We start from the raw sequence: 23,143 nt of genomic DNA on the forward strand, positions 1-23,143 counted from the left end.
AATCTCTTAAGTTACCTCAGTGGGTAAGTTTATACCTATGGAGAGTTTCATTCTTTGTGAATGAAGGAATCTACAGAGAATGTGAAAAACATGACCCAGTTACAGCATCAAGGAACTCAACTGTAAAACTCTTCAGAGCAGAGAGAGTCCCTATCTTTGTGTTTTAGAGAGAATCCAGAGCTGTTGATCCTAAAAAAAAAAAAAAAAACACCAACAAAAAAACCCAAAAACCACACTGTTGCCATTTATCTAGAACAGCTTGAAAGATTTATTTCATCTAGAACATGAAAGCTGCTGCTTGATATCATAAATCTTACCTCAAACTCACTGATGTTCTTTGAAAGCTCTTCCATTATAAAATATATGTTTTGTTCATAGTTCAAGACAAAAGGAGGCCAACTTTGGGAAACACTCGTAACGAAAGATGGTTCTTAAGACTGGCGACCTGCAATTCCCAATTCCTCTCCATGTGCCACAAACAACGCCACCATGTTGAAACAACTCCTCCAATGTGTTTGACGGCTGTAGTAAATAGACCACAGGCTGCTATTTCTGATACTGCAGTATCTGTGTAAATTGACTGCTTCCTCTTGATACAAACATATTGGTCACATAGTGACTGAATATGGCAGCAAAAGATGCAGTATGTTTTTCTTAGCTGAGCTTTAGGAAATTGATATTTAAATTGTGCTCTGCATGTTAGCATAAGCTATGAGCCCTCAGACTGTCAAAATGAGACCCACGAGGGTAGGCTTTTCCAAACAATAAGATGACAGGTGCCTGTTGAAAAAGGTACAGCAATTCAAGGAAATCTCCAGATTGTTTTGCACTGGGCAAGCCACCAGCAACGAAGCAGAAGGTGAAGAGAGATGTCACAAGGACCAAGGCAGTGTTTTGCCAAAACATTCCCCAGAGAGAGATGAAACAATAGGGAGACTCTCAGGTTTCCAGCAGTATCTAAATAAGATGATAGGGCATATGGTCTGGGCATTTGTCCTGTGGCTATGCCACACGTATAAGAAATTTCAGCAGAGCAGCCAGCACTGCAATACAAGACATGTTGTGTCACACCGAGATCTGAACACAAACAGGTCCCTCAAAGGCAGAAAAGATACGGGAGCAAGTCATCACTGCAGTCAATACATCTTCAAGTAAGCCAGCGGAGGAAAATAAAACCACACAAAAAAGTCAGGATTGTTTCTCCAGGGAAAATAAAATTCCTCCTCTGACCAAAACTTTGAAAAAAAACAGATGGGGGAAGGGGACCTTGAAAGCAGGACAAGCAGCTCTGCAGACAGGGAATTCAAACATACTGAGGAACACACTGCTGCACATGAGCTGCACAAAACTGACGATCTTTGAGATACCCTATCTGTATGCACATTTCACTGGTGCCAGAGATCCCAGCACTGCCAGTGAAGTTGGGGGAGAGCTCTGGCAAGCCTGGTTCACACAGAATAAGCAGAGTTCCTATGTCATGGGTTGATGTACCTCATCTGTGCAAGATCTTTGTCAAAAACAGTGCTCTGAAATACAGTTTGGGTTTGGAGAGCAGAGCCACGTTTCTGAATTAGGCAGCTTTCGGTGAGGGCTACAAATGTTAGTCTCTATTGTAGTTGAGTGTCAGATTACCTGTGAAACAGTCAGTGTAAAGGTGTTGAAAGGAGGAAATCAAAAGTAATTTTTTGTGGGGCACGTGTCCTATGAACTACCTCCCATCTTAAAAATTGAGGATTTATTCCCAGATTTGATCACAGCAAGTGTTCTCTGCGAGAAAGAGACAGTGCTCGGCTTATTAGCACCCTAGCATCTGCTTGGATCCAAATTTGTGCTCATAGACTTACTTGGGAACAGATATAAAAGGTGAAAGACTTTGTAATTGAGAAATTAAGTTCTTAGCTAATAAAGATATTTCAAGCACCCACTGTTTTACTGTCATAGCATGAGTATTGGAATATATTTTGGATTCAGAGTATATTTTGGATTCAGAAAACCCTCTCCTGTCTCCCATCCCTTCTAAGAGATTGTTAATGGATATCCAAAATAAAATTCGTTAAAGACTAAGTCAAACCAGATTTTCCATGGTAAACTATCAAATAATTTTGAACAGCGGGGTGGGGGGGAACCGCAAAGAGGCCGTGCCACAAGGTAAGTAAAAGGAACAGAAATCCAGATGGCATGTGTTACCTCCTATGGCTGTGATGTAGCATACGGACGCTGCTGGCCCAAGATCTCTGAACACATCAAAGTGGGTTGAACATATGGACACTCACTTACAGTACAGCTCTGTGAGGCCTAAGGTGCTGCCTACACATCAAAGGCAACAGCTTAATGCTGTGTAGGGTGTTGACAGTCTCTCTCAACACCCTCTGTTAACAATAAAATGTGTGACCCTTTAAATTTTTTAAAATCCTTACAAGTTTGACAAGTGCTTTAGAATTCATCTCAGTGAAATACCTATGTAAATTGAAGATAGCCACTTTATTAATGCAAGAATAAATAATTTAGAAATAACTGTTTTAATATTTTAGACCTCAAGTCATCATTTTGAAGTAGTAGTTAGTCATTCTATTTCTATGCATTTGGTCAATGAGTATCTCTAATTAGCTATTCTGAAAACGAGAAGAATTGAAGTGGCATAAAGAATAATGGAAATAGTTTCCAAATTGTTTCCTCCCTCCACATTTGTTATCAATATTCTGATATACTTAAAAGCAAATGCAAGCGGTATTCACTTATAAACTTCTAACCATGACCATACATTATGCTACAATAAAAATTAGTTTGTGTATTATTAACCCTGGTTTACAGGCATTTAAAAATGTCAACGTTTCTCTTCAGTTTTGCCATCAGAGAAACAGAACATGATTAGACATCTACTGAACAGAATAAGCTGATGAATGCCACAGGGAATATGCAAGCTCATATGCAAGCAAGGGTCAATTAATAATGAAAGGTTCTTGCTGGAGGTACTGACAAACATAGTTGGGAAATTTGTAGTAATTAAGATCACTTACAGATAAGATAATTCAGTAGCATGTCATGCCATTGGTGCTTAAGTGATGTGATTTCATATATGTATGTAATGGGAGGCTTTTTTCTTTAATTTGGGCCTCATTTTAATAACCTAAATGATATTTTTAAACAGATACACCCACATGTGCATCATCCCAGACAAACTGAGATTTAGTGAAATACCAATTCAGTAACAGTCTATTCCACATGAAAAACATTGCAAAAGTGTAATTCACCTTCCTAGTTGCTATAAAAAGAAGTCTCCCATTTCACTCTTGCCTTTGAAAAAGTATTTTACATACCATCCAATACATTAAATCGAACCCCACAGATAGCAGATGTTGCTGTTTTGTGAAGCACAAACTAATGAAAGGACACAATCCCAGGTAAGGAGGTTATATTTGGGTTAATTGTTACAAGATTTCAATAGACACTCTACATGACCTTTAAAAAAACCACGTCAATTAAGTAAAAATGTTCTAGAGATTTAGCTCGTTCCATTACTTTGAGTATTTTGAGGAAGTATTTTCTAAAAGGTTTTTAAGAAAACATAATAAACAAATTTTATGTACTCATTTTTCTAAATAAAGTTCTTGTAGAAGTTCCCAAATTTACTCTGCTTCTGCATTCCCATGAACAAAGGTTGCAACAGCAGTGATCACCCCCAGAATACGTACCTGCACAGGAGGCACTTGGTCACCTAGGCAACTTGCACACATCACAGACATGATACAGTTTGGAAACCTCTGCATTAGCAAATATTTTCTGTTAGAATTTAGATCTATCTAGCCAGCCTCTTTAAATGATTGTGTTAATGAAAAACAAGTATTTAGCAGTTACTTGGAAAAACAGACAACTGTGCAATATGTTAGGCATGTTACTGGATGCCAAGGATACTGATGTTTTACCACACTGATTACAAGAACCTCTACATCCTTGTGCCATATTTCTGTATTTTTTAGATTATTTCATTAAAAACAGATCAACAAACTTCTGTGATCCTAACAGTGGAAAAGCAGATTGTTAAGAGCCATCTCAGTGCGTTTCAGTGGAGTATCTGTCTGTCCATCCATTCATCCCAAAGGTTCTCTAACGTGGGACCACTCAGCACTTTTTCTTCTTCACACACAATTCTGAGACAATGCTTGGATATCGTAATTACATTAAGGTTACTATGGTGAGATTGAAAAATGATTTATTTAGATGAGAAAAGCAACAAAAAGAACTAGAGAATCAAGACAATCTTCCCTAAGAAAGATGTTTGCCTGCCAGTTATTCCGTTGTAGAACTTGAGAACTGTATTGAGACCTGTGGTGCTTCTAGCTGTTTAGACAGCAATCAACATACTCCTTTCCATTTTTCTTCATTAGAATTTTTGTTTGGGAGTGGATCTTGAACATTTTTTGCTACCTGCATTAAACAATCATTCACAGGCACAGAAGTACTACCAATTACCTAGTGAAATCAGCTGGTAAATACTCCTGAAGCAAGTTACAGCTGGGAAAATTCAAGTCTCATAATTTACCGAAATTTAATTAACAAAACCAAAACAAACACCCCACTACCACCATCCCACCCCCAAAATCAGGAGTTCTTTATATAAGGGAGGTTATATGTGCCTCTGCCCTCCAAAGAAAAAGAACAGGAAAAAAAAAACCAAACCCAATCCAGCCTAAGAACCAACCAACCTTAAGGAGATTCCATATTTCACAAAACTTGAAGCAGGTCACTTTGGGGGGATTTGTGATGTCATCTGAAATGGGAAATACATAGCTGCATCATAAAAATTGTAGCACAGCAGAAACACTAAATAGTCCTTTAAAAAAAAAATTTAAAAAATATTTGGCAACACAACCAAATGCTGTGATACTATCAGGCATTTTGGACCTGGGGTGAGTTGTAGGCTTCCTCTTGCTTCTTTCACAACCCCTTGGGTTCTTTACACAACCTTTGCAGGGCTGCCACACCTCTCAAAATACCCTATAAAGGAGGCTGCAGGGTAGAACATGCAGATGTTTTCTTCCTACTGTTGTTGATAGAAAAGGCAGCCAAGACCCTCCCCTTATCCCTTCCTTACCCTTTTTTCCTTACTCCGCACACTTGAAGTTTAGTTTTGCCACTCTGAAAAGTGCTGTCATCTCAGCAAAAAGGATGAAGCTCAGCTTCCACCCTCTGCACAGCTGGAGCACAGAAATCATGGAAGTAGTACTGTGCTAGATAGTTGGTGAAGGGAGAACGCAAGTCAGAGGCACAGCATGGTGATACAACACAGACTAAGAATGGCCACGAAAAGAGGGGCAAGATGTATCACAGACACTGACGTATTGCTGAATCAACCCCCAATAATGCTGGTTTCATGTAAAACTAGATGTAGGATGCTACCAGAGTATTTTTAACTTTCTTCTTGATGAACAGTTGTTTCAACTATATTCATGAATGGAACATTTGTGCTAAGATACAGGTAGTTCACAGTTCTCCCTATATATTTGTCAAGAACAAGCTAATTACAATGAGCCACTGTACTAATGAAACCTGAGAGAAAAGCAGTTGTTCGCTAACGGCACCATGAATTACTATGAGGAGCATGTAAGTGCATGTAAGTTAGTGTATCAGTCTCCAAAATCCCCACATAAAACAAGCTGCATGTGCATGTAGTGACAAATATTCACCTTGCAACTTGTTACGCTTGTTTAACAATCCTCAATAACTTTTTAAGACTTCACATACCCTTAGAAGAAAAGAAAAAAAAGTCACTTTGCATACTCACACAAAAACTACTCATATTACTGTTTATATCAGAAAGGGACACCACCCACAAAGGTTTTGGTTGGTACCAATCAAGTATTCAGGGAATAAGAAGCATAGACAGGTAGATATAAAAACCTATCTTCACATTGTCAACAGAGACTTGCAGATTCCAAAGAAGTTATGCACCTGTCTTCTTCACTCTTAAAGAGTGAAGAAGAGTTTAGATCTGTTACAGATCTAAACCAGTCATTTTATTTGTTAAGGGAGAAGCCGCTGCCCGAGCATTCACACACCAATCAAGGAGTCACACACACACACACACACACACACCACCCGAGACTAACTGCTAGGACCAGAGTGCTTTTACAGCGGGCTACTCCAGTGAGCCGAGGGGTGCCCCTTTCAACTCCTCACACACACATGCTCATGCTCGGGTGCTTCTTCTTCCCTCAGGCTCAATCCTAGGTTCCCCGAAGCAGAATCACTAATCAAGGTCTTCAAAATAAAAAGTGTAATTTATGCTATCTATGGTGCACAAATCTAGACAGCTCAAGCTGGGTGCCTCTGGAGAGGGACCCCAAACACTAAAGTCCCTGGGCAATTATACCCTTACAATCTAAGTTCCCACCCCTCACACCATAGTCTAGTCCAATAGTAATATTTGGGCCTGGGGTCATCTTCTCTCTCATTGGGTCCTTTTTCTCATCTCTAGGTGGGTTCTTTCTCTTTCCTGGTGTTTTGGTTTTTTTTTTTTAGGCTAGTTGTTACTATGTCTCCTTCTCCTGGCTCAAACTGGCTCTGGGGCTTTCTGAATCTTCCTATTCCTCCGATCAGGGAATAGCTCAACATTAAGCAAAAGCATTAAGCAAGCTGTGAGTTCTGCTTTATCATGAACGGCTACTTTTAAGCAGATAAACAAAGTCCTTAACGCCCTCCAAAACATATTAATGGCCTCTATAACTTAGATACATTCCTGGGCTATTATAGACTCACAATCTTATCCCATTATTGCCACGTGCTGTTTACATCTTGTTCAGGTGTGGTCCACATGCTCACGTAGCTCAGCTTTGCCACCTTCCACAACATACTTTCTTTTCATTTCTTTCTCCCCTCACCTCTAACCTGAGGAAAAGTGTCAGGGCATTAGAATTTCAAGAGCAAAAGAACTCAGTGATTGAGCAGGAAGAATACCAGATGTACGTCTGTGAAGTTTAGTAGTAGTCTAATTTTCCAATCCAGAAACACCTAGAGCACATGTAGCAAGAATGACAAAACTGTTAAAAAAAAAAAAAAAAAGAACAGGAGCCTTTACAAGTACAATTAAAAATTTATTTTTCTCTTTCTGCATTGAAGTGAGTACATGTTTACACACAACGTGATAGAAAAAAAATCATCTGGATACTAACTAAGGTTGTATGCGTATTCTTCCTTTGTAACGGTCCAGAATATCAGCAGGGAAACAGAAGAAAAGAAAAAACATATAACTTTGGATGGTGTATCATCCAGCACCTCCGGTTTTATTGGTGGGTTTTTTCCCTTAATATAGGATTAGACCACCCCCAAAAACCCACTCACAGCACACTTTTGGCAAAAGTCCCTGAACATACCCTCCCTTCCCCCCCGAACATTCAGTACATTTTAAAAAACAGGCTCAGTGGCACTTTCTCTTTAATATGACTTCAGTAACATTTTGAAATACAGTGCATCCACACTGCAATTCACTTTGCTGTAAGGCTAACTTAGCAGTAAGGCAAACATCACCTTAGCTCTCAAATATTCCATGATAAGACACCCTTAGTACATATATCTCTGTTAAATGCAGAGATGCCTTGTTTCCCTTCATTGCTTTTCCTCCCAATCAAAAAAGCAATTCAGGGAGATGGTGTGCTATACTCATCACAAATTGCAAGGTACTAAAAAGTTAAAAAGAAACAGCAATGAATAAAAATAAACAGTATTCACATATCCAAAACTTATTTCCATCACTTAAATAATTTTATCTGCAATTACAAAATACATACACTTAAATATCTTTGTAAGAAATAATCACCTAAGATATCACAGATTATGATTTGCTTTTGATAATCTAACTGCCCTAACTCCGGCACAAAGATATACCTGGACAGTGTTACTACCTAGGATGTCTTCCTATTATAATTAATTTTCTTAAATATACAGTAAATTCTCTCCAGCTATTTTGACAGATAGTGCAAATAAAGACATTCTTTGGGTCACAATTTTAAAATATTACTGCCAATGCTATCCTCAATTTAATATTGTTTTAGTAAGTGAGTAACAAAATATTATAAGTGTATACACATTTTTTAACATGTTTAACAATGCGTTTTCCTCACTTACCTCGGCTTAATGCAGATCACAAAAAAATGAATAAGCTACAATACTGCTCACCTATCCAAAAGATATGTTATATTTATACTTAAATAAATATATTTAGAAACCTACCTATAAGTTCCCCATTGCTTTCCATTTATTTTTATTATCCAATGGCATACTACATGAAATCATGATATCAAAATACCTCTAAAGACAACAAAGATCACTTCAGAAGTACTGCTCAAAGGCAATGAAATAATGCTTTGAGAACCTATGCACATAAGTTAGGCCTACATAGATCCAGCACATTGTATAATAGAATAGTTTACCCTTTTTTTGGAGTCAACTACTGCTTTGCCCTAACAGAGATAAAAAGCTTATCTTAAATATTACCTATCATAGATGTAGCAACACAAAGTGGCCCTGTTTGCTATCTAATGTTGCTTGCTGGTTTTACACGTTTATTTGAAGTTACTGGCACCTGATTGCTAGTTCCATTAGTGGTATTTGTTGCTGAGCCATTCACAACGATGTAATCAACTTTGTTTTCCAATTTCACGAGGCGTTGTAAGATGTCATCCAGAAGAACAGCAATTGTTCTCTTAAGATCAGCTGAAGATAATGGAAAAAAAACAAATTAGATCCTATTATTTACTATGTGTGGAAAAGAATTGGTATTTCGACATATTCACATCTTAAGACTTGCTATCCTTCCTACTATACTTTTTGGGAAAGAGTACAGATTAGTATACAAGTATAGAATTAAATAGCTGCTTGTTTTTTCTTTAATACCATTTCTTTGTTATTTTAGGGAAGGAAGATACCACCATAATAGTGAATTGTGAACAAAGCCAATTAAATATTCGAGTGTAAGAACAAAACCACTAGTTGGAGCATTAGACTAGTGACTATTCAAAGGCAATATTTCAAATTTCATCCAGACAACGGCACTGGAATATCCAGCTATCACACCTTTTAGCCTTGGACAGCAACAGAACGTATTTAAATACTTTCCAACATAAAAAAAGGTAGTTCTTAATAGCTTTCCTCTGAATAACAGATCTATCCCACAGAAAAACTGCTATGAGAAAGTATCTTATCGCTTCTTACGTAAGCTATAAATCAGGAAAAAAAATTCCATATATTTAGGCCTATATTGATTGAAAAACAAGAGAAAGGACAGTAAAAACATTCCCATATTCTGGAACATAAAAACAGTAACAGACCTTTCAACAAAAGCTCATTACACTGTTGTCAATGTTCATATCGCTATCTTCTCACAGATTTGGAAAAAAATGAACAAACTTATCAGGTTTTACAAGGTGTTAAGATCCCACCACCACACACAGATGCAAACACACACACACGACTCACTCTCTCCCCGCCGCCCCCCCCCCCATCAGTTCTTAACTAACCAGAAAAATTGGGGAGGAAAAACACAGGTATGAAAGTGAAAAAAGAGGAGTAACCCAGATAAAACTAAAACACTAATAGTAAATAATAATAATAAAAAACCTCAGGTCAGTCCCTCCCTCTGAAATTAACTAGCTCTTGTTTAGTAATATCATCTGGGGGGGGGGGGGGGGGGGGGGGAATTGCTTTACAATTCGAGCCAGAGCAGGGTCTGCTGTCAATGACACGCTGTGGATCGTGTACTCTGTAGTATCATTCTGTGCTCCACAGTCTGAGGGAAGGAATTGTCTACTCAAGTTGTAAGTCTGATGATCAGCATGTAGATCAAGAGTTGACTTCATTTTTTTATTAAACTTCAGACAAAACATCAAAAGGCAAATCTCATTTGGAAATACACTGTTAAGACTTATATAGCACTAGAAAGCTGCAGTACACAAGGGTTTTTTAAAACAAATTACGCAGAAAAGTAATTCAACAGTAAAGGCAGGAAATCCTTGAAGACAAAAAAAAAAAAGGGGGTGCAGGGGGAGAAAAGGGGAAAGAAAAGAAAAAGTAGTCTCTTACTGTGGTAAAAATGTTAACTTAATGAGTGAAAGAATTAAAGGCTAAGACATTTTGATACTGTCTCCTCCTCTTGGATTGCTTCCTGCTCATCTTGTCATCACAGACTTGCCTTACTCCTGAGCAGCAGCGAAAAGAGTTCAGACACATTTTTGCTGTTTGTACTCTTACCAGAGTACCTATAAAGGGCATCCTACAACTGGTAGAGCCCACCCTTTTAAGGATTCCTTAAGAAGGGGATCAAAGTACATTAATATAAATCTTCACATATATTTATTTTTTTTAAATATTTCTTTTTAAGCCTTGTACTACCCTTATTTTCACAGATGCATTTTTTCCTTTATGACAGAACACAGGTAGTTTATTCAAACCTAATCCCTAAGGGATTAACTAGAGCTCATTGCAGCCTTCCCTCAAGAGAAGCTATGAGACACCAAAGAGTTAAAATTATTAAGACATTTTTATAGCTTTGCTAAAAAGGTCTCAAAACTATAGTCTCAAAGCTATCTTTTCTGTATTTCAGAAGACAGGCACAGTCTCTAGTAATATATTGTGGTAATACATTCACTGGTAATATACCAGTGAATAGTGGAAACATATTCATCAAGTTAACAGGTAAATCAGACAGAGATACAATGCAGCAAGTATCAAAGCTCTAGAGACAAGGGACCTTATCTCTAACAGCTACTTCTAAAGCAAGGGGAGATTCTGCTAAATTCATAATTGCCTTGCAGTCTCCAGACTGCAAACTCAACTAGTATGCTGCTTTCTGCTGCTTTTTTACTACTTAAAGAGAAGAAAATTAAAGAAATAAAAGCAGAAAGTTAGCAATGAGGCACAAGAAGAATCTGGAATGTTGAAGTGACTTAATCTAAAATTTTGTCCCCGTATCAAGCATGTGCTTATTCCTCAATAGCTTAAGATTCAGAAAAAGCACAATGTTACTGTTAATCCTGTAAGTAACAGTAGCCATATACCTAGAGATAGCTAAAAAAATTCCTGGAAAACAAAAATCTCATGTCTCAAGCTTGATTTTGCACCCACGTCTTAACCTTCAACTTCAGTCAATAATCTAAAATCAAATCAGTTAATACAGATGATTTTTTCTCTTAAAGAGTAGTATATATTACTTTAAAAAAGAAAAAAAGTATGACTTCACAGTTTTCAGGAAAAAAAGATATTTGAATAGCTAGTATTTTTTTTCCTCTTACCATATCCTGCCATAGAGGCTCCACCGCCACCATTCATTAAATTTTTATTTTCTTCTGCCAGTGCTTTGACATATCTTTTACTTAGATCTAATATCTGTCCACGCAACTCGGCACTGCTTTGGCGTCTTGGATACTGAAAAGTGTAGCGTAGCAACATCAAACCCCAAATGATTCCAAAAACTAGTAAAAACATACTCAGTTTCTGGGACATATTTTTTCTTGAAAATGTTAGAAACATTTCTGATGAAGGCCACAGGTGTGTCTTAATTTCAAGCTAAATAATTGAACTTGGCTTTGTCAAATTATATTACATATTAAACAAAAATAAGATTTCTATGAAGTGAAAAATCTTCTGGCTGTAACATCTTGAATACATCTTCTCATGTTTTAGTTGGTCTTGATTCCTGAAATTCGTAAAATATCATTTGGTTATTCAAAACTGCTACAGTTGTTGAGATCAAGGACAAATACCAGTTTCCAAATGCAGTAATATTGCATAATCTAGCAAACAGTTGTGGATTTGTATCTGCTTAGAGGTGCAGTCATCTTTCTATCTCACCTGCTGTTCACAAGGTTTCCTCTTCTTATTTTTACCAATTTTTATTCTCCAAAAATCAAAACGTCTATGCTTCTACGAATCACCGTATTTTAAATTTGAACTGACATTAAACCCAAATGTATTTCAAACAAAATGCAGTATCTAGAAGAGACTTGTAAAACACTTACACACAACATTTTGATGAGTTATACACATACATCTACACACAAGAAAAAGATCTTGTGAAATTATTCACTTGATTCTTATTCCTCACTTAGAAGCACAGGGCAAGTATAAACAGATAAAATGCAGAACAAAATTTCTTGGTTGGTTAGCCAGTTCAAAGTTGGGCATTATCCTTTTCTGGTTTTGTACAGCATTAAGATTTTTTTTGTTTTGTTTTGGTGTCTTGCTAATAAAGAAATAAAACCAAAATGAACTGGCACATTGCACCCACTTTTAGCATTAAAAAAAAAAGTCTTACCATAGCAGCCAATTCTGATCCCCCAATAGATTAAGGCTTCAGGAGAAAAACAAATGGTAGGAAAGCTTCAGCAGTTAAACAGCAAATGTCCAGACAGTTTGAAGCAATATGAGCCAGACATCTTCAGGGAGCTCTGTATTGGGGGGGGGGGGGGGGGGGGCGGGGGGGAGCAGAATCAAACAAAACAAAGTGCAGGACTAAAGAGACCTTCATTTTCACATGGAATGGTTGAAGTTGAGGGCTTCAAGCCACAGGCTTTTAAAACAGAAATGCATTTTTAAACCTAACTTGAAGCAATTGTTACGGAAAAATATAGAATCCATTTCCATTTTATTATAAATGTGTACATTTGAATGCCCAATAACCGATTTGAACATACTTAAAAAAAAAACAAACTTGGTAGGAATGTCACCGAAATGTGTCCCTCTTCTTGTGCTATAAGACAGTGACAGCAGATGTTCCAGATTCGTCATATACGTATATACACATATATTTACATATGTATAATTCTCATATTGATTTTTCCCCCTCAAACGAATCCGATCTTTTCAGTCTCTTTACATGTGTATACCTCATATTTCTCATTTTTCAGCCACCTCTGAAACTTCTCCAATTATTCAATACTTTTTTGAGAGGGAGTTTCTATTATTTAACAGTCTGGATAAAGCTACTCATTTTACATAATAGTTATGTTTTCCCTGTTATTCCCCATTCTTCCCCACATATTACCTGACATGAACGCTTTTCAGACTGAAGTTACACATTTAATAGAGTTCCCCACCAGACTTTCTATAGTGGTACTTAGGTCTCTGTTTTTATTAGAACATTGAGACCTAATTTCTTACCCTGCTAAGCACTCATCTAAACTCCTCCTCCACGGTGTTTTTCATTGCCTCTGCTGACCAGTTCAACTGGCCTCATGCTGACACACCACAGTCTGCTACAAACACGTGTCACTGCCAGCAGGGTGCTGAGTTGTGCTTGTCGCTTACCCTTCACCTTCACTCTTCAGATAATGCTCTCAACAGGCAGGCCAACATGACTGATTCAAGTGGCAAATCTTCGAAGTGCTCTAAAATCAACATGCATATCTAAATTATTCTGAAAATGATCAACCCAGGCAGGGGCAATATTAGGACTTGGACACCAAAGTTGCTGTAACGTAACAAGTTATTGTGTGTAAAATGCCCTATAGTAACTGCCAGTACATAAAATCTTACTTTTACTGTTGGATGTACTAATGTAAGTGGCAATCACAAGTCACGGAATGAGGAATAGCTTACTTCACCTTAACTGTGGGATATGACCTTGCACATGGACAGATAGCCAACATGCAATAATTTGAAATCCTGCTATAAATTCAGTGGGATGTACTTTGTTCAAAGAATGTGCTTATCCCCCAAAAAACTGTTTTTAAGACACAAATTTGTCTTAAGTACATAAAATGAGAGAAAACAATAAAAACTTACATTCTACAGTATCAGCATGAGCGTTTGGAATTGTGTGGTTAAAGATTTCCTGAAACAGATCCTCCCTAAACATGAGCTAACCAAAACTTCTTTTCCCTAGCTCTTTGCCAAATCCATGGCTCTGCACTCAGACTTTAAAGCATAAGCTGCACCTACATCACTATGCATCTACATAATCCCTGAATAGTATCAAATATGATGGAAAACATTCACATATGAGGTCCAGGTGTATTCACATGATGGCTCAGAAGACCAAATAGTATCTCTCAAGGAGAGACCACAAGTTTCAACCCCCATTCCCAAAAGTCTACAATTTATATTATTTTTAAAAATTGTCTGAAAATAACAGATAGCTCTTGCAGAATTTAAGTTCAGCTCTCCACAGATCTCCAGCCATATCTCATCCTGAAGCATTTAGACAATATCACTACTGAGCTTTGGAGTGGAAATTACTCTGCCATCCTGCTGTAAATAAGACCACAAGCCAGGATAAGAGTGCCAGCCAAGAGGAACAGATTGAATAAACTCCCGCCAAGGAGCAGCAGGAATTGCAGATTGGGTCTTTGCCATGTATATTTGATTCACAGTGCACACGGTGACTACTGAAACTAATGGAAATCAAGGACTTGACCTGCTGGGCAAATGGCATAGCACCCAAATACTGACACTTGGCAAAGGAACTAGGAGTAAGGTGTACCAAAATGAAGGGAACTATTTGTACTTGTCACTTTTCCTATGCATTTTTAGAGGCCATTCCCCCTTAATGAATTCCAGTGTAATTTCAAAGTTCTGGAGATTTGATCTCCTCGTTCTTCCTGAAGCGTACACTTCTAGTGACATGTAACACACTCCCTGCAAGACCCTTCCAAGGTTACACAGTGCGGAGTAACAAACAAACAAACAAAAAAAAACCACACACACAAAAAAAGCAAGCTTATACCTGCATGATTTGCAAGTAGGAAAAAAAGGTATCTGAGCAGCAGGTGTACATATTAGGAAGAAAATAGCACAATAAGTAAGATGGATGGATTGGAATATTCTCTTACCTCTTGTTGCCCTGAAGGGTCAGCACTTCTCTACACGAACATTATAGTTCAAACAAAAACTCAATTCCTCAGAATGGACGTTTTTTTTCCAGTAATTCAGAGGTAATATCCCATGAGATAACAGCATACATGTAAGAAGGAACACTGTCTCTTGTGATCTTTCTTCTCCCTCATTCTCTCAACTCCTCCTTACCCACCACTCCCTGAGCAGGGGAAAAAGGAAGCTGAGACTTCCTTCTTCACACTGACTTAGCCTGGGTAGCAAACCAGGCTTACCACTCTCCCAGCTGCAGCTGAAAGGCTTTTATGGCAAAGGAGGTCAAAGCACTGCAGAGAGCAACAGCAAAAAAGGGCACATCAGAGCTATGCCTTGTTGGAACTCCTACCATCCCTAATCTGAGACAAAAGACAGGCGACCACAAAAATGAAGGAGTACAGCCAGGACAAAATCTGAAAATCTGAGGAGGGAAAGGAAAAAGCAAAAACCAAACAAAACACCACCACCACCACCCCAAAAAAACCAAACACCACCATCCCACCCCAAATCAAACAAAACCCCCAACCTGACTGTGCAGGCAAAATGGCAATCCAAGAATCCATGAAGAAGTGAGTATCTTCCAGATAATCCTTTCAATAGGCAGCCTGAAGTGACTGATTCAAGTGGCAATTTTTCCAAAGAAGTTCTTTAAAATCAACATGCATATTTAAATTATTCTGAAAATGACAAGCCCAAGCCAGGGGCAACATTAGAACTTGGAACTACAAGCAATTCCTGAACAGAGGATCTAAGACTAGGTTTGCCTTTCACAGACATAGGGAGTTTGGTTTTCTTCACTGTTGCCACTGCTGGTTGTCCAAGAAATGTATTGCCAAAGCCTGCCAATGTGGATTTAACATTGTCCAGTGATACCACAACAAACACTGACATACATCTGGCAATGAAAGCAATGAACTAAGGCACTCATCCTCTCCAAAAGAAAATCATGTCTCTATCCTCTGAGCTGTGTTCCAACATCAGTCATATATAAATTATATTATTGAGTGCATGAAACGAAAGGAACAAGGGCCAAAGAAAAAGTAACAGAAAATCCATTATATGTTCCGTAATAAAGCAAAGTTCTAGTATCTCTGATGCTACTTAACAGAACAGTAGCATCGGACTTCGGTTTGAATACTGATCCTTCTCCACGGAAACCAGCCCATACTTACAAAACATCATACTTGAATTTTGTTGCAAAGTCTTCCTCAGATTCTGCTTTACTTATTCCCAGCAAAACCCAGAGATTATATTCATGTACAACACAAAAAATGCAACAGTCTGTAAGGCAAAGGAATGCCTCATACATCCTCTGAAAAAATCTCAGGGTGTCATAAAACAAGGCATACTCAAATCCTTAAAAGGTTGCAAGGCACCTTACAGCACTGTCAGTTCTGCTAGTCAGTCAGCTCATGAAAGACCGGTACGCATTCGTCATAATTTTTCTAGTCTGTCCAAGATCCCAGCCTTCCTAAACCACTGGAAGTGGTTATCAGCATCAGCAGGGCAAATTTAAAACTGTACTGCAGAGATGGTGTGTACCTTCTAGTTTTGAAAAACGTACAGGACAGATGATTATTCATCAGACAAAAAGAAAGCAGCAGGCCCATCAGGTAATTTTGGTAGTTATTAGTAACCAGCTTTAGCAAAAAACTAACAAAAGAGAGTCAACAAGAGGTGAAGAATAAAGAAAACCGAAGCCTGAGAATCCCATTCCATTCAGGGATCAAGATGACTTTAAGGATAAAGCCAAGAAAGATGCACCGAAAATAGTGTTGTTAATACACAGTCCAATAAAGTCACCTCTTTGGTTATATATTTTGAAAGACAGAATGCCAAATACTGAGGCAGTAGTTCCTCAGTGATACCCTAGAGACCGATATAGGTCTCTAATGAACTAATACATTAAGAAAGTAGCCTTGATAAATGGGAATTTTACTCAATCTATTATTACTACCATAATATTTATCTGTACCTCACTGCCAAATCATGATCAACAACAACGTGACACAGTAAATTCAAAAGCAAGTCTGGCTTTGTGACCAATTATTATTATTAACTGTATAAACACAAGTGATTTATCAAGACAGAGACTAAAAAAAAAAATGCCAGATATAGTCATAGAAGACTGCATCCAACCACAGACAGGGGAAGGGAGGAAAAAAAACCCCACACTTGTAACAGAACAGACAGCAGACAGAAATTAGGACAGTACAAATAAAAGCTGACATTAATAATTACTATAAAATAATTGTACAGCACAACATCAGAATTTATTACAATCTCAGTGGGAGTGTAACGAGTTTATGTTTAAGTTAAGTTTAAATTAAGGATTCAAAATTAACATACTAAAATTATGTCTATATGAGAATTTTCCATTCAATTCATGGCAGCAAACATGTCTCAGTACAGTGAGGGTACTATATTAGTAAATAATAAGCTATGCTGTCAACAGGCATGATGATACCTCACTGCAACAGCCAACGAACATTTCAGGAAGACAAAAATCACAGGGCATTACAGAATACCAGGAAATATTTCCACAGTTCTATTCTATTAGTTTTCTTTTTTGTATCTACTTAGAACGTGCTCCCCCCGGCCCATTTACCTTTGTGACCTCCAAAATCTTTTGTTTTCTGATTTTCCAACAGAAAACTTTGAGCATCATGGTCACTCAGCTGACAGACATCATGCTGACCATTCTGAGAGCAGACAGGCTAGTTTTATGTTATTTGGAAACCTATTGGCACAGTCGCTGTGCAGCAATGAAAACGGGAAGTCCAAAGAATGACTGACACAAAAAAAGCATAGAACATATTCACTGACCAATTAATCTTTGAAGACAGGGACAATGAAATAAGCACCTAGAAGCCCAGGAGCTACATGTTGAGACTTTTTCAACACGAAAAATGATGGTATTCCGGTAATTTGCAGTCTTAGATGGCTATCAGTTTGGCAGTAGGAGAAAAATCTGCATGGGGTGCAGCTGACAAACAGGTGCCCAAAGAAGTTAGGTATATCCTGTTACACAGGACCACGATTCCTGGCAATACACAGAAACTTCAGTTCTCCGTTCCTACACATAACACAAACTCCCTTTAACATGTCACCTTACCCACACCATTCATATTTAAAACTGGTGCCCAAGGAAGAATCACATTCTTCATATTTTTAAGAGCACATGAGTTTTTGAAAAGATGCCAATAAAACCACTTTCCCGTACTGGCACATCTGGACTGGTGACTTTTGCAGACCAACACCACCCTTTGTTTCCCAGGTTCATTGATCAGGTTCACTCAGACAGCTGCACAGCGCCATAAAAGAGCAGAATATTCTACTTGGAAGCAAACAATTAACAGCAATGCGTGTCCCCAGACAAGCGAAACCATGTTTGAGCTGTCTTTTGACGACATCAACTCTCAGCATGTTAAGTATTCCCATTATTGTTGCTGTAAAATTTGGTCAACAGAAAAACGTCACCAGCAGAGACGGAAAAGAGAAGGATACCCTATTGACAAAACCTCAGCACTGCTTGACACAACAGAGCCCATCAAAATGCTATACCTGCGTGCTGATGAGACTTGAGGGTCTTTCAAGACTGCACTGTAGATCAGTTGCTAGAAGAGAGAGTTTATATTAAAACCTGCTAGGCTCAAGTGAAAAGAACAGCACTATACAACACACTGCCATCTTAAGAACAGGTAAGAAGGCATATTTCCAGAAAAAAAAAAAAGCTGCTTTATCAGTATGACGGCTGCTGGACTGCAGGTTTTAGCCATTCTGTACCACTTTTGGAATGCACTGCCAAAGGAGTCTGCCTAGTGCTTGGTGTCTTTTCCAGGACATCTATCTTTATACCTTCTCCTACAGCATATGTTCCTTCATTCCCTGCGTCTGCATGCCCTAGACTTGCAATTACCAAGGAATGCTGAAAAATAAAAAAAAAACAAAAAAATCCCTTTGCCTTATTGCTACCTGTCTTTCGGGAAATACTTTTAATGGATATTCCAAGTGAAATCATAGAAAGACATGAGGTTTAAGGGAATAGCAAAAATGGGTAAGTAACTACCAAGAATACCTCTTCTTCTACAGTGCTGCAACAAAGAAAGAAAATCTCCTTGTGTGCTCCTGCCAGTCCCTGTCTCTCGATGCAGCCAAAGGATATCTGGGCCAACAAAACTCACAGCTCAGCAAGCAGACAGATACTGTCACTGCTGACAAGCTGCTAGGACTACCTCAAACAGATCTTAAACCAGGAACAGTTTTACCTCCTACAGGCTAAGAACAGCACACAACCAATTTGTTTTGTAGCTGGACTTTAAGTTGAAAGCAAAAACATATCAGTTTAGACTTGAAAACCCACACATCAAGTTTACAGCGGCTCTGGTATAAAATCATCTGAGTGCCCAAACACTAGATTACCTTTTGTATTTCAATATTTTAGAAATACTGGTGACTTGCTTCTACTTTGATGCATGTAGTCCTATTTGCATTGTTTTTATTTTACACTTTCTGCCAACACTTGCTTTTATTTTGCATTATGTCTAAGGAGTCTGCTTAAGTACTTTTTGGTACCTTAAAGTATCCTGGCTTTTTTTCAGCGCCCTCCCCTCCCCCTTTATTTTGCCTACTACTGTCAGTGAATGCTTTTAAAATAAACCAAGTATTTAAAAACACAAATTCTTTGTTCCTTGCCTGTGGGCAGTCAGCCAAGATTCAAGATTTTGAGAGGGTAAATGACTTGGCGAAGGTTGTGAAGAAAATTAAAGAAAGTAGATATCAACGGGGACAGTATATTATACTTGCTGAAGCTCCCCTCATCCCACTGGGTCCATCTGAGCCTCAAAATGTTTCTACATCTCTGTATCAGCTTCTTAGGAAAAAAAAAAAAATCTCAGCTTCATTCCATCTAGGATACTTTTCTTTATTTTTTCTTTATGCTTTTTTGCTGCCGTTCAGGACACAGTAGGACCCTTGCTTGTAAGAACCACAGTTACGACAGAGCATGAGGCTCCTTCTTAGCTTCTCATTTCCTGGTAAGATTGCCACAATTTCTGCATTGCAGTTGGACACTAGGCTATATCAAGTACTCCCTTGCAAAGTCCTAACTAGTACCTCTACTCCCTTGTGAAATTTCACAGCTCTGTTTGCACTGCTCTTTCCAAAGCCCCTGTGACTCCAAAACTTCCTTCTGAGATTATAATGTTTAGCTAATTTTAGCTGGTTTTACAGAGTGCCATACCTGCAAGATCATGAATGTAGGCTACTGAGAAGAGAGGGATTTTCACTGAAGATTTTAAAGAGAACTAAAAGGACGGAGGGTGTCATTATAGGGAACTAAAAGGGGAGCGGACGGGGGAGTCAACTAACAAAGCGATGGCTGCAATGGTGGATAGACTGCTACTGCATAACTGGTCATACGTGTACACACAGTGCAGCATCCACACAAACACCATTCCCATAGAACAGTAACAAAATAGGACTTGTACCACTGGGGAGAGAAGAAGAATTTAACTTGCCTGGTTTTATTTCAAGAAACCTGCAGAATTCAAACCGAGTATGGATGTGTGCAAGGTGTCCACCAAAAGTATGTTTCAGTAGTAAAACTACAATACAGATTGGGCCTCAGATTCACACTCCCTCCCAGGAGGCTGATCCAGTTCAAGATTTTAGAAAAATAACACTGGAGGCAATGTTAAAGACACGTAAGTTCCTTTCTTCTATATCTTTTATTATTTCTAGATTGACTTGTCAGTTTATCTTAGCATAGCAAGGGTTATGACAGACACTAGCTAACAATAGTACCACAGTGGTGTGCACTGCAAAATATTTGTTAAAATTAAGTACAAGGTACCCAGAAATTTAACTGGATTATTTCTATCATAGTAGATTCTTATTTCTTTATTATTACTGAAGAGACCAATTTCAGTGGAATAAGTTTTAAGTCCTCTTGTCTAGGCCTCTAGTCTAGGCTCTGTTTTACACAGACAAAGTACCCATTTAGTTCTGAGTAATCCAAAATTAATCTTTTAAATTACACAGGCAAATGGTAATATAAATAATTTTTTTTAAAGTTGACAGTCATAAAAGAAAATTTAGGAGACTATTAATAATGCTCAGTTGAGGAAATCCAGCCCATCTAATGGTACAAGTTTTCAATCGCAGGTGAAAGAACTTGTCAAATAACAAATACCATATAAAGTACATTTTAGCAGTAAACTTGTACCAGCACAAAACACATTCATTTGAATGACTGAGCTCCACAGATTTTTGACAGCTACTGGAAACAATTTAATGGCTATTTTTGACACTTACTAGTCTTCAGATATGTTGACTACACAGCTGACAATTTAAGCTGACAGCATGCATTTATCCTACTTCCAGTTTGGGCAGGATGCAAGAACTAGTGCCCTGAACTATTCTTGGAAAAGGTACAAGTGATCATGAACTCCAGGGGAAATATTTTACTTTTAGTAGTTAAATGATGTCCAATCCCCAAGCTAAATCACAATACGTGATTAGCTAATACCAATGCCTCCTTCAAGAAGCTAAAAGCCAAAAGGAGTCTCTAAAAGCAGAGACTACAAAAGCTTTAAAAAAAAAAAAAATCGAAGTAGCTTTATTTCCAACTGTAAAACCTTCAGGAAAAAAAAATATTTATTAGACCAAAGGAATTCCAGCGTACTTGCTTAATCCTCTAGAGTTCTCAAGTACCTAAAATGAATTATTAAACAATTATATATTGTAACACATAAAATAACAAAAAGAGGCCGGAATAATTTAGACTTTATACACATGGGTATCTCCAGCAGTCAAAACGGGAACACAGGCAGCAATAATTTCCACATTTGATCTAAAACTGCAATCGCTCCTCTTCTGACAGTAGAACAAGATGCTACTTATAATATATTGTTATATTGTTATCATCTTCATATTGTCTCCTTTCTTTGATATTCTCATGAAACAGCAATTCATGACATTTGCTCCAAAATAAACACTACATTACAATTAGAACAATGCATGCCTAGCTATTATGTTCAGCATGTTCATATTCTGAAGGTTCTGTTAAAAAAAAAAGTCACAATTCCTACAAAGCTCACTTTTCACAGTGAAAAACTGTTGTCCCCCCCCAATTCACCCACTGAGGGGGCAAAACAACAACAAAAAAAACAAAACAACAACAACAAAAAACCCAGCTGTTAACCTGATCTAAACTGCACTAAAGAAACTCCACATCATGTCATAGGACAGAACAAAAATTCTCTCTGCTTTGCTTTGTGGCACACAAACACAGAAATTACACTCCATTCTAGCTGTCAGTATCTTTTAGATGACAAGATACATAAAAGAGAATTTACAGGATGCTACCATGTTAGATTAGGAAACTGAAAAGAAAGTTTATTAATAATGAATGATTAACAGAGCTACAGAAATAAGGTAGAGATAATAGTATGTTACAAATACTTAGAGAAATAAATTTAATAGAAGGTTAAAAATGTAGTTAAAATATCATCAGATGTTACATATAAAAGCAATTTTATTATATTCTAAGAAGGAAGCATTATTCCACAACTCTTGCTGTCAGGAAGTTTCATATATTATGATCTCCTAAAATTAAAGCAAATGTTTTGCCCAGTTGTTTTTTTTTTAATGCAAACTTGTTAGTGCCATAAGATCACTTAACCTAACATTATCAAGGATCCTGCCTGTGCTTGAATATGGATTAAACAAATATTTTTTTTTCCTTCTAAATTCATTCACATCATTGTAAGCATGCTTTGCCTCTTTGAAAGTTAGGTCCTTACAGTACGAGAAAGACATCAATCTTGCAGAGTCACTGCAGTCATAGTTTATGACAGGAAGACCACTGCAAATGAGGAAAGAGACCAGAAAACCCTTGTTTCCTTCACTGCTTCCTCACCACCCAAGGACATTGCATCACAGCCCTGGAACACGGTTACCCAGCCGAAGGGAACATCTAGCCACGGCGGGCAGCAGAACACACCGTACCCGAGCACCTCTAAGAGGGGCCTGCAATAGCACGGCGACGAGCCACCAGAAGGACCCGCGCCGCTACCGATAACCACAGCCTGCAGAGGAGGAAGGAGACCGACCTGCAGGCAGCACCGAGCGCTCACGCAGCCCAGCGGCACGACCCGCTGCGGAAGGACAAACGGGGCGGGGGAAGGAGGTCAGGCTGGCGGCTGCACAAACGCCGGCGGGGGAGGCAGAAGCATGGCCGAAGCCAGAAGGAAGAGAAACCTGTCCCGAAACAGGGGGCAAGCCT

The 23,143-nt window shown here is 38.2% G+C and overlaps 1 protein-coding gene across 1 annotated transcript; it reads right to left on the minus strand.

Moving 5' to 3' along the window:
• Positions 1-7,384: 7,384 nt before the first annotated feature.
• CCDC126 (coiled-coil domain containing 126) lies at positions 7,385-14,855 on the minus strand. The gene is made up of 4 exons (XM_050892769.1): positions 14,820-14,855; positions 12,305-12,437; positions 11,283-11,686; positions 7,385-8,709 (listed from the first exon to the last, which is right to left on the minus strand). The coding sequence occupies exons 3-4, from the start codon at positions 11,518-11,520 to the stop codon at positions 8,528-8,530; spliced, it is 420 nt and encodes a 139-aa protein (XP_050748726.1). The 5' UTR covers positions 11,521-11,686; positions 12,305-12,437; positions 14,820-14,855; the 3' UTR covers positions 7,385-8,527.
• Between the last annotated feature and the right edge of the window lie 8,288 nt (positions 14,856-23,143).

The sequence above is a fragment of the Gymnogyps californianus genome, chromosome 2 (genome assembly GCF_018139145.2).
Source record: "Gymnogyps californianus isolate 813 chromosome 2, ASM1813914v2, whole genome shotgun sequence".
Taxonomy (NCBI): domain Eukaryota; kingdom Metazoa; phylum Chordata; class Aves; order Accipitriformes; family Cathartidae; genus Gymnogyps; species Gymnogyps californianus.

Bases quoted from the DNA above. Each gene is read 5' to 3' on its own strand.
- CCDC126 (XM_050892769.1), bottom strand. From the start codon at position 11,520: ATGTTTCTAACATTTTCAAGAAAAAATATGTCCCAGAAACTGAGTATG. The intron at 8,710-11,282 runs GTAAGAGGAAAA...CATTATCTTCAG, and splicing joins AGCCTCTATGGCAGGATATG to CTGATCTTAAGAGAACAATT.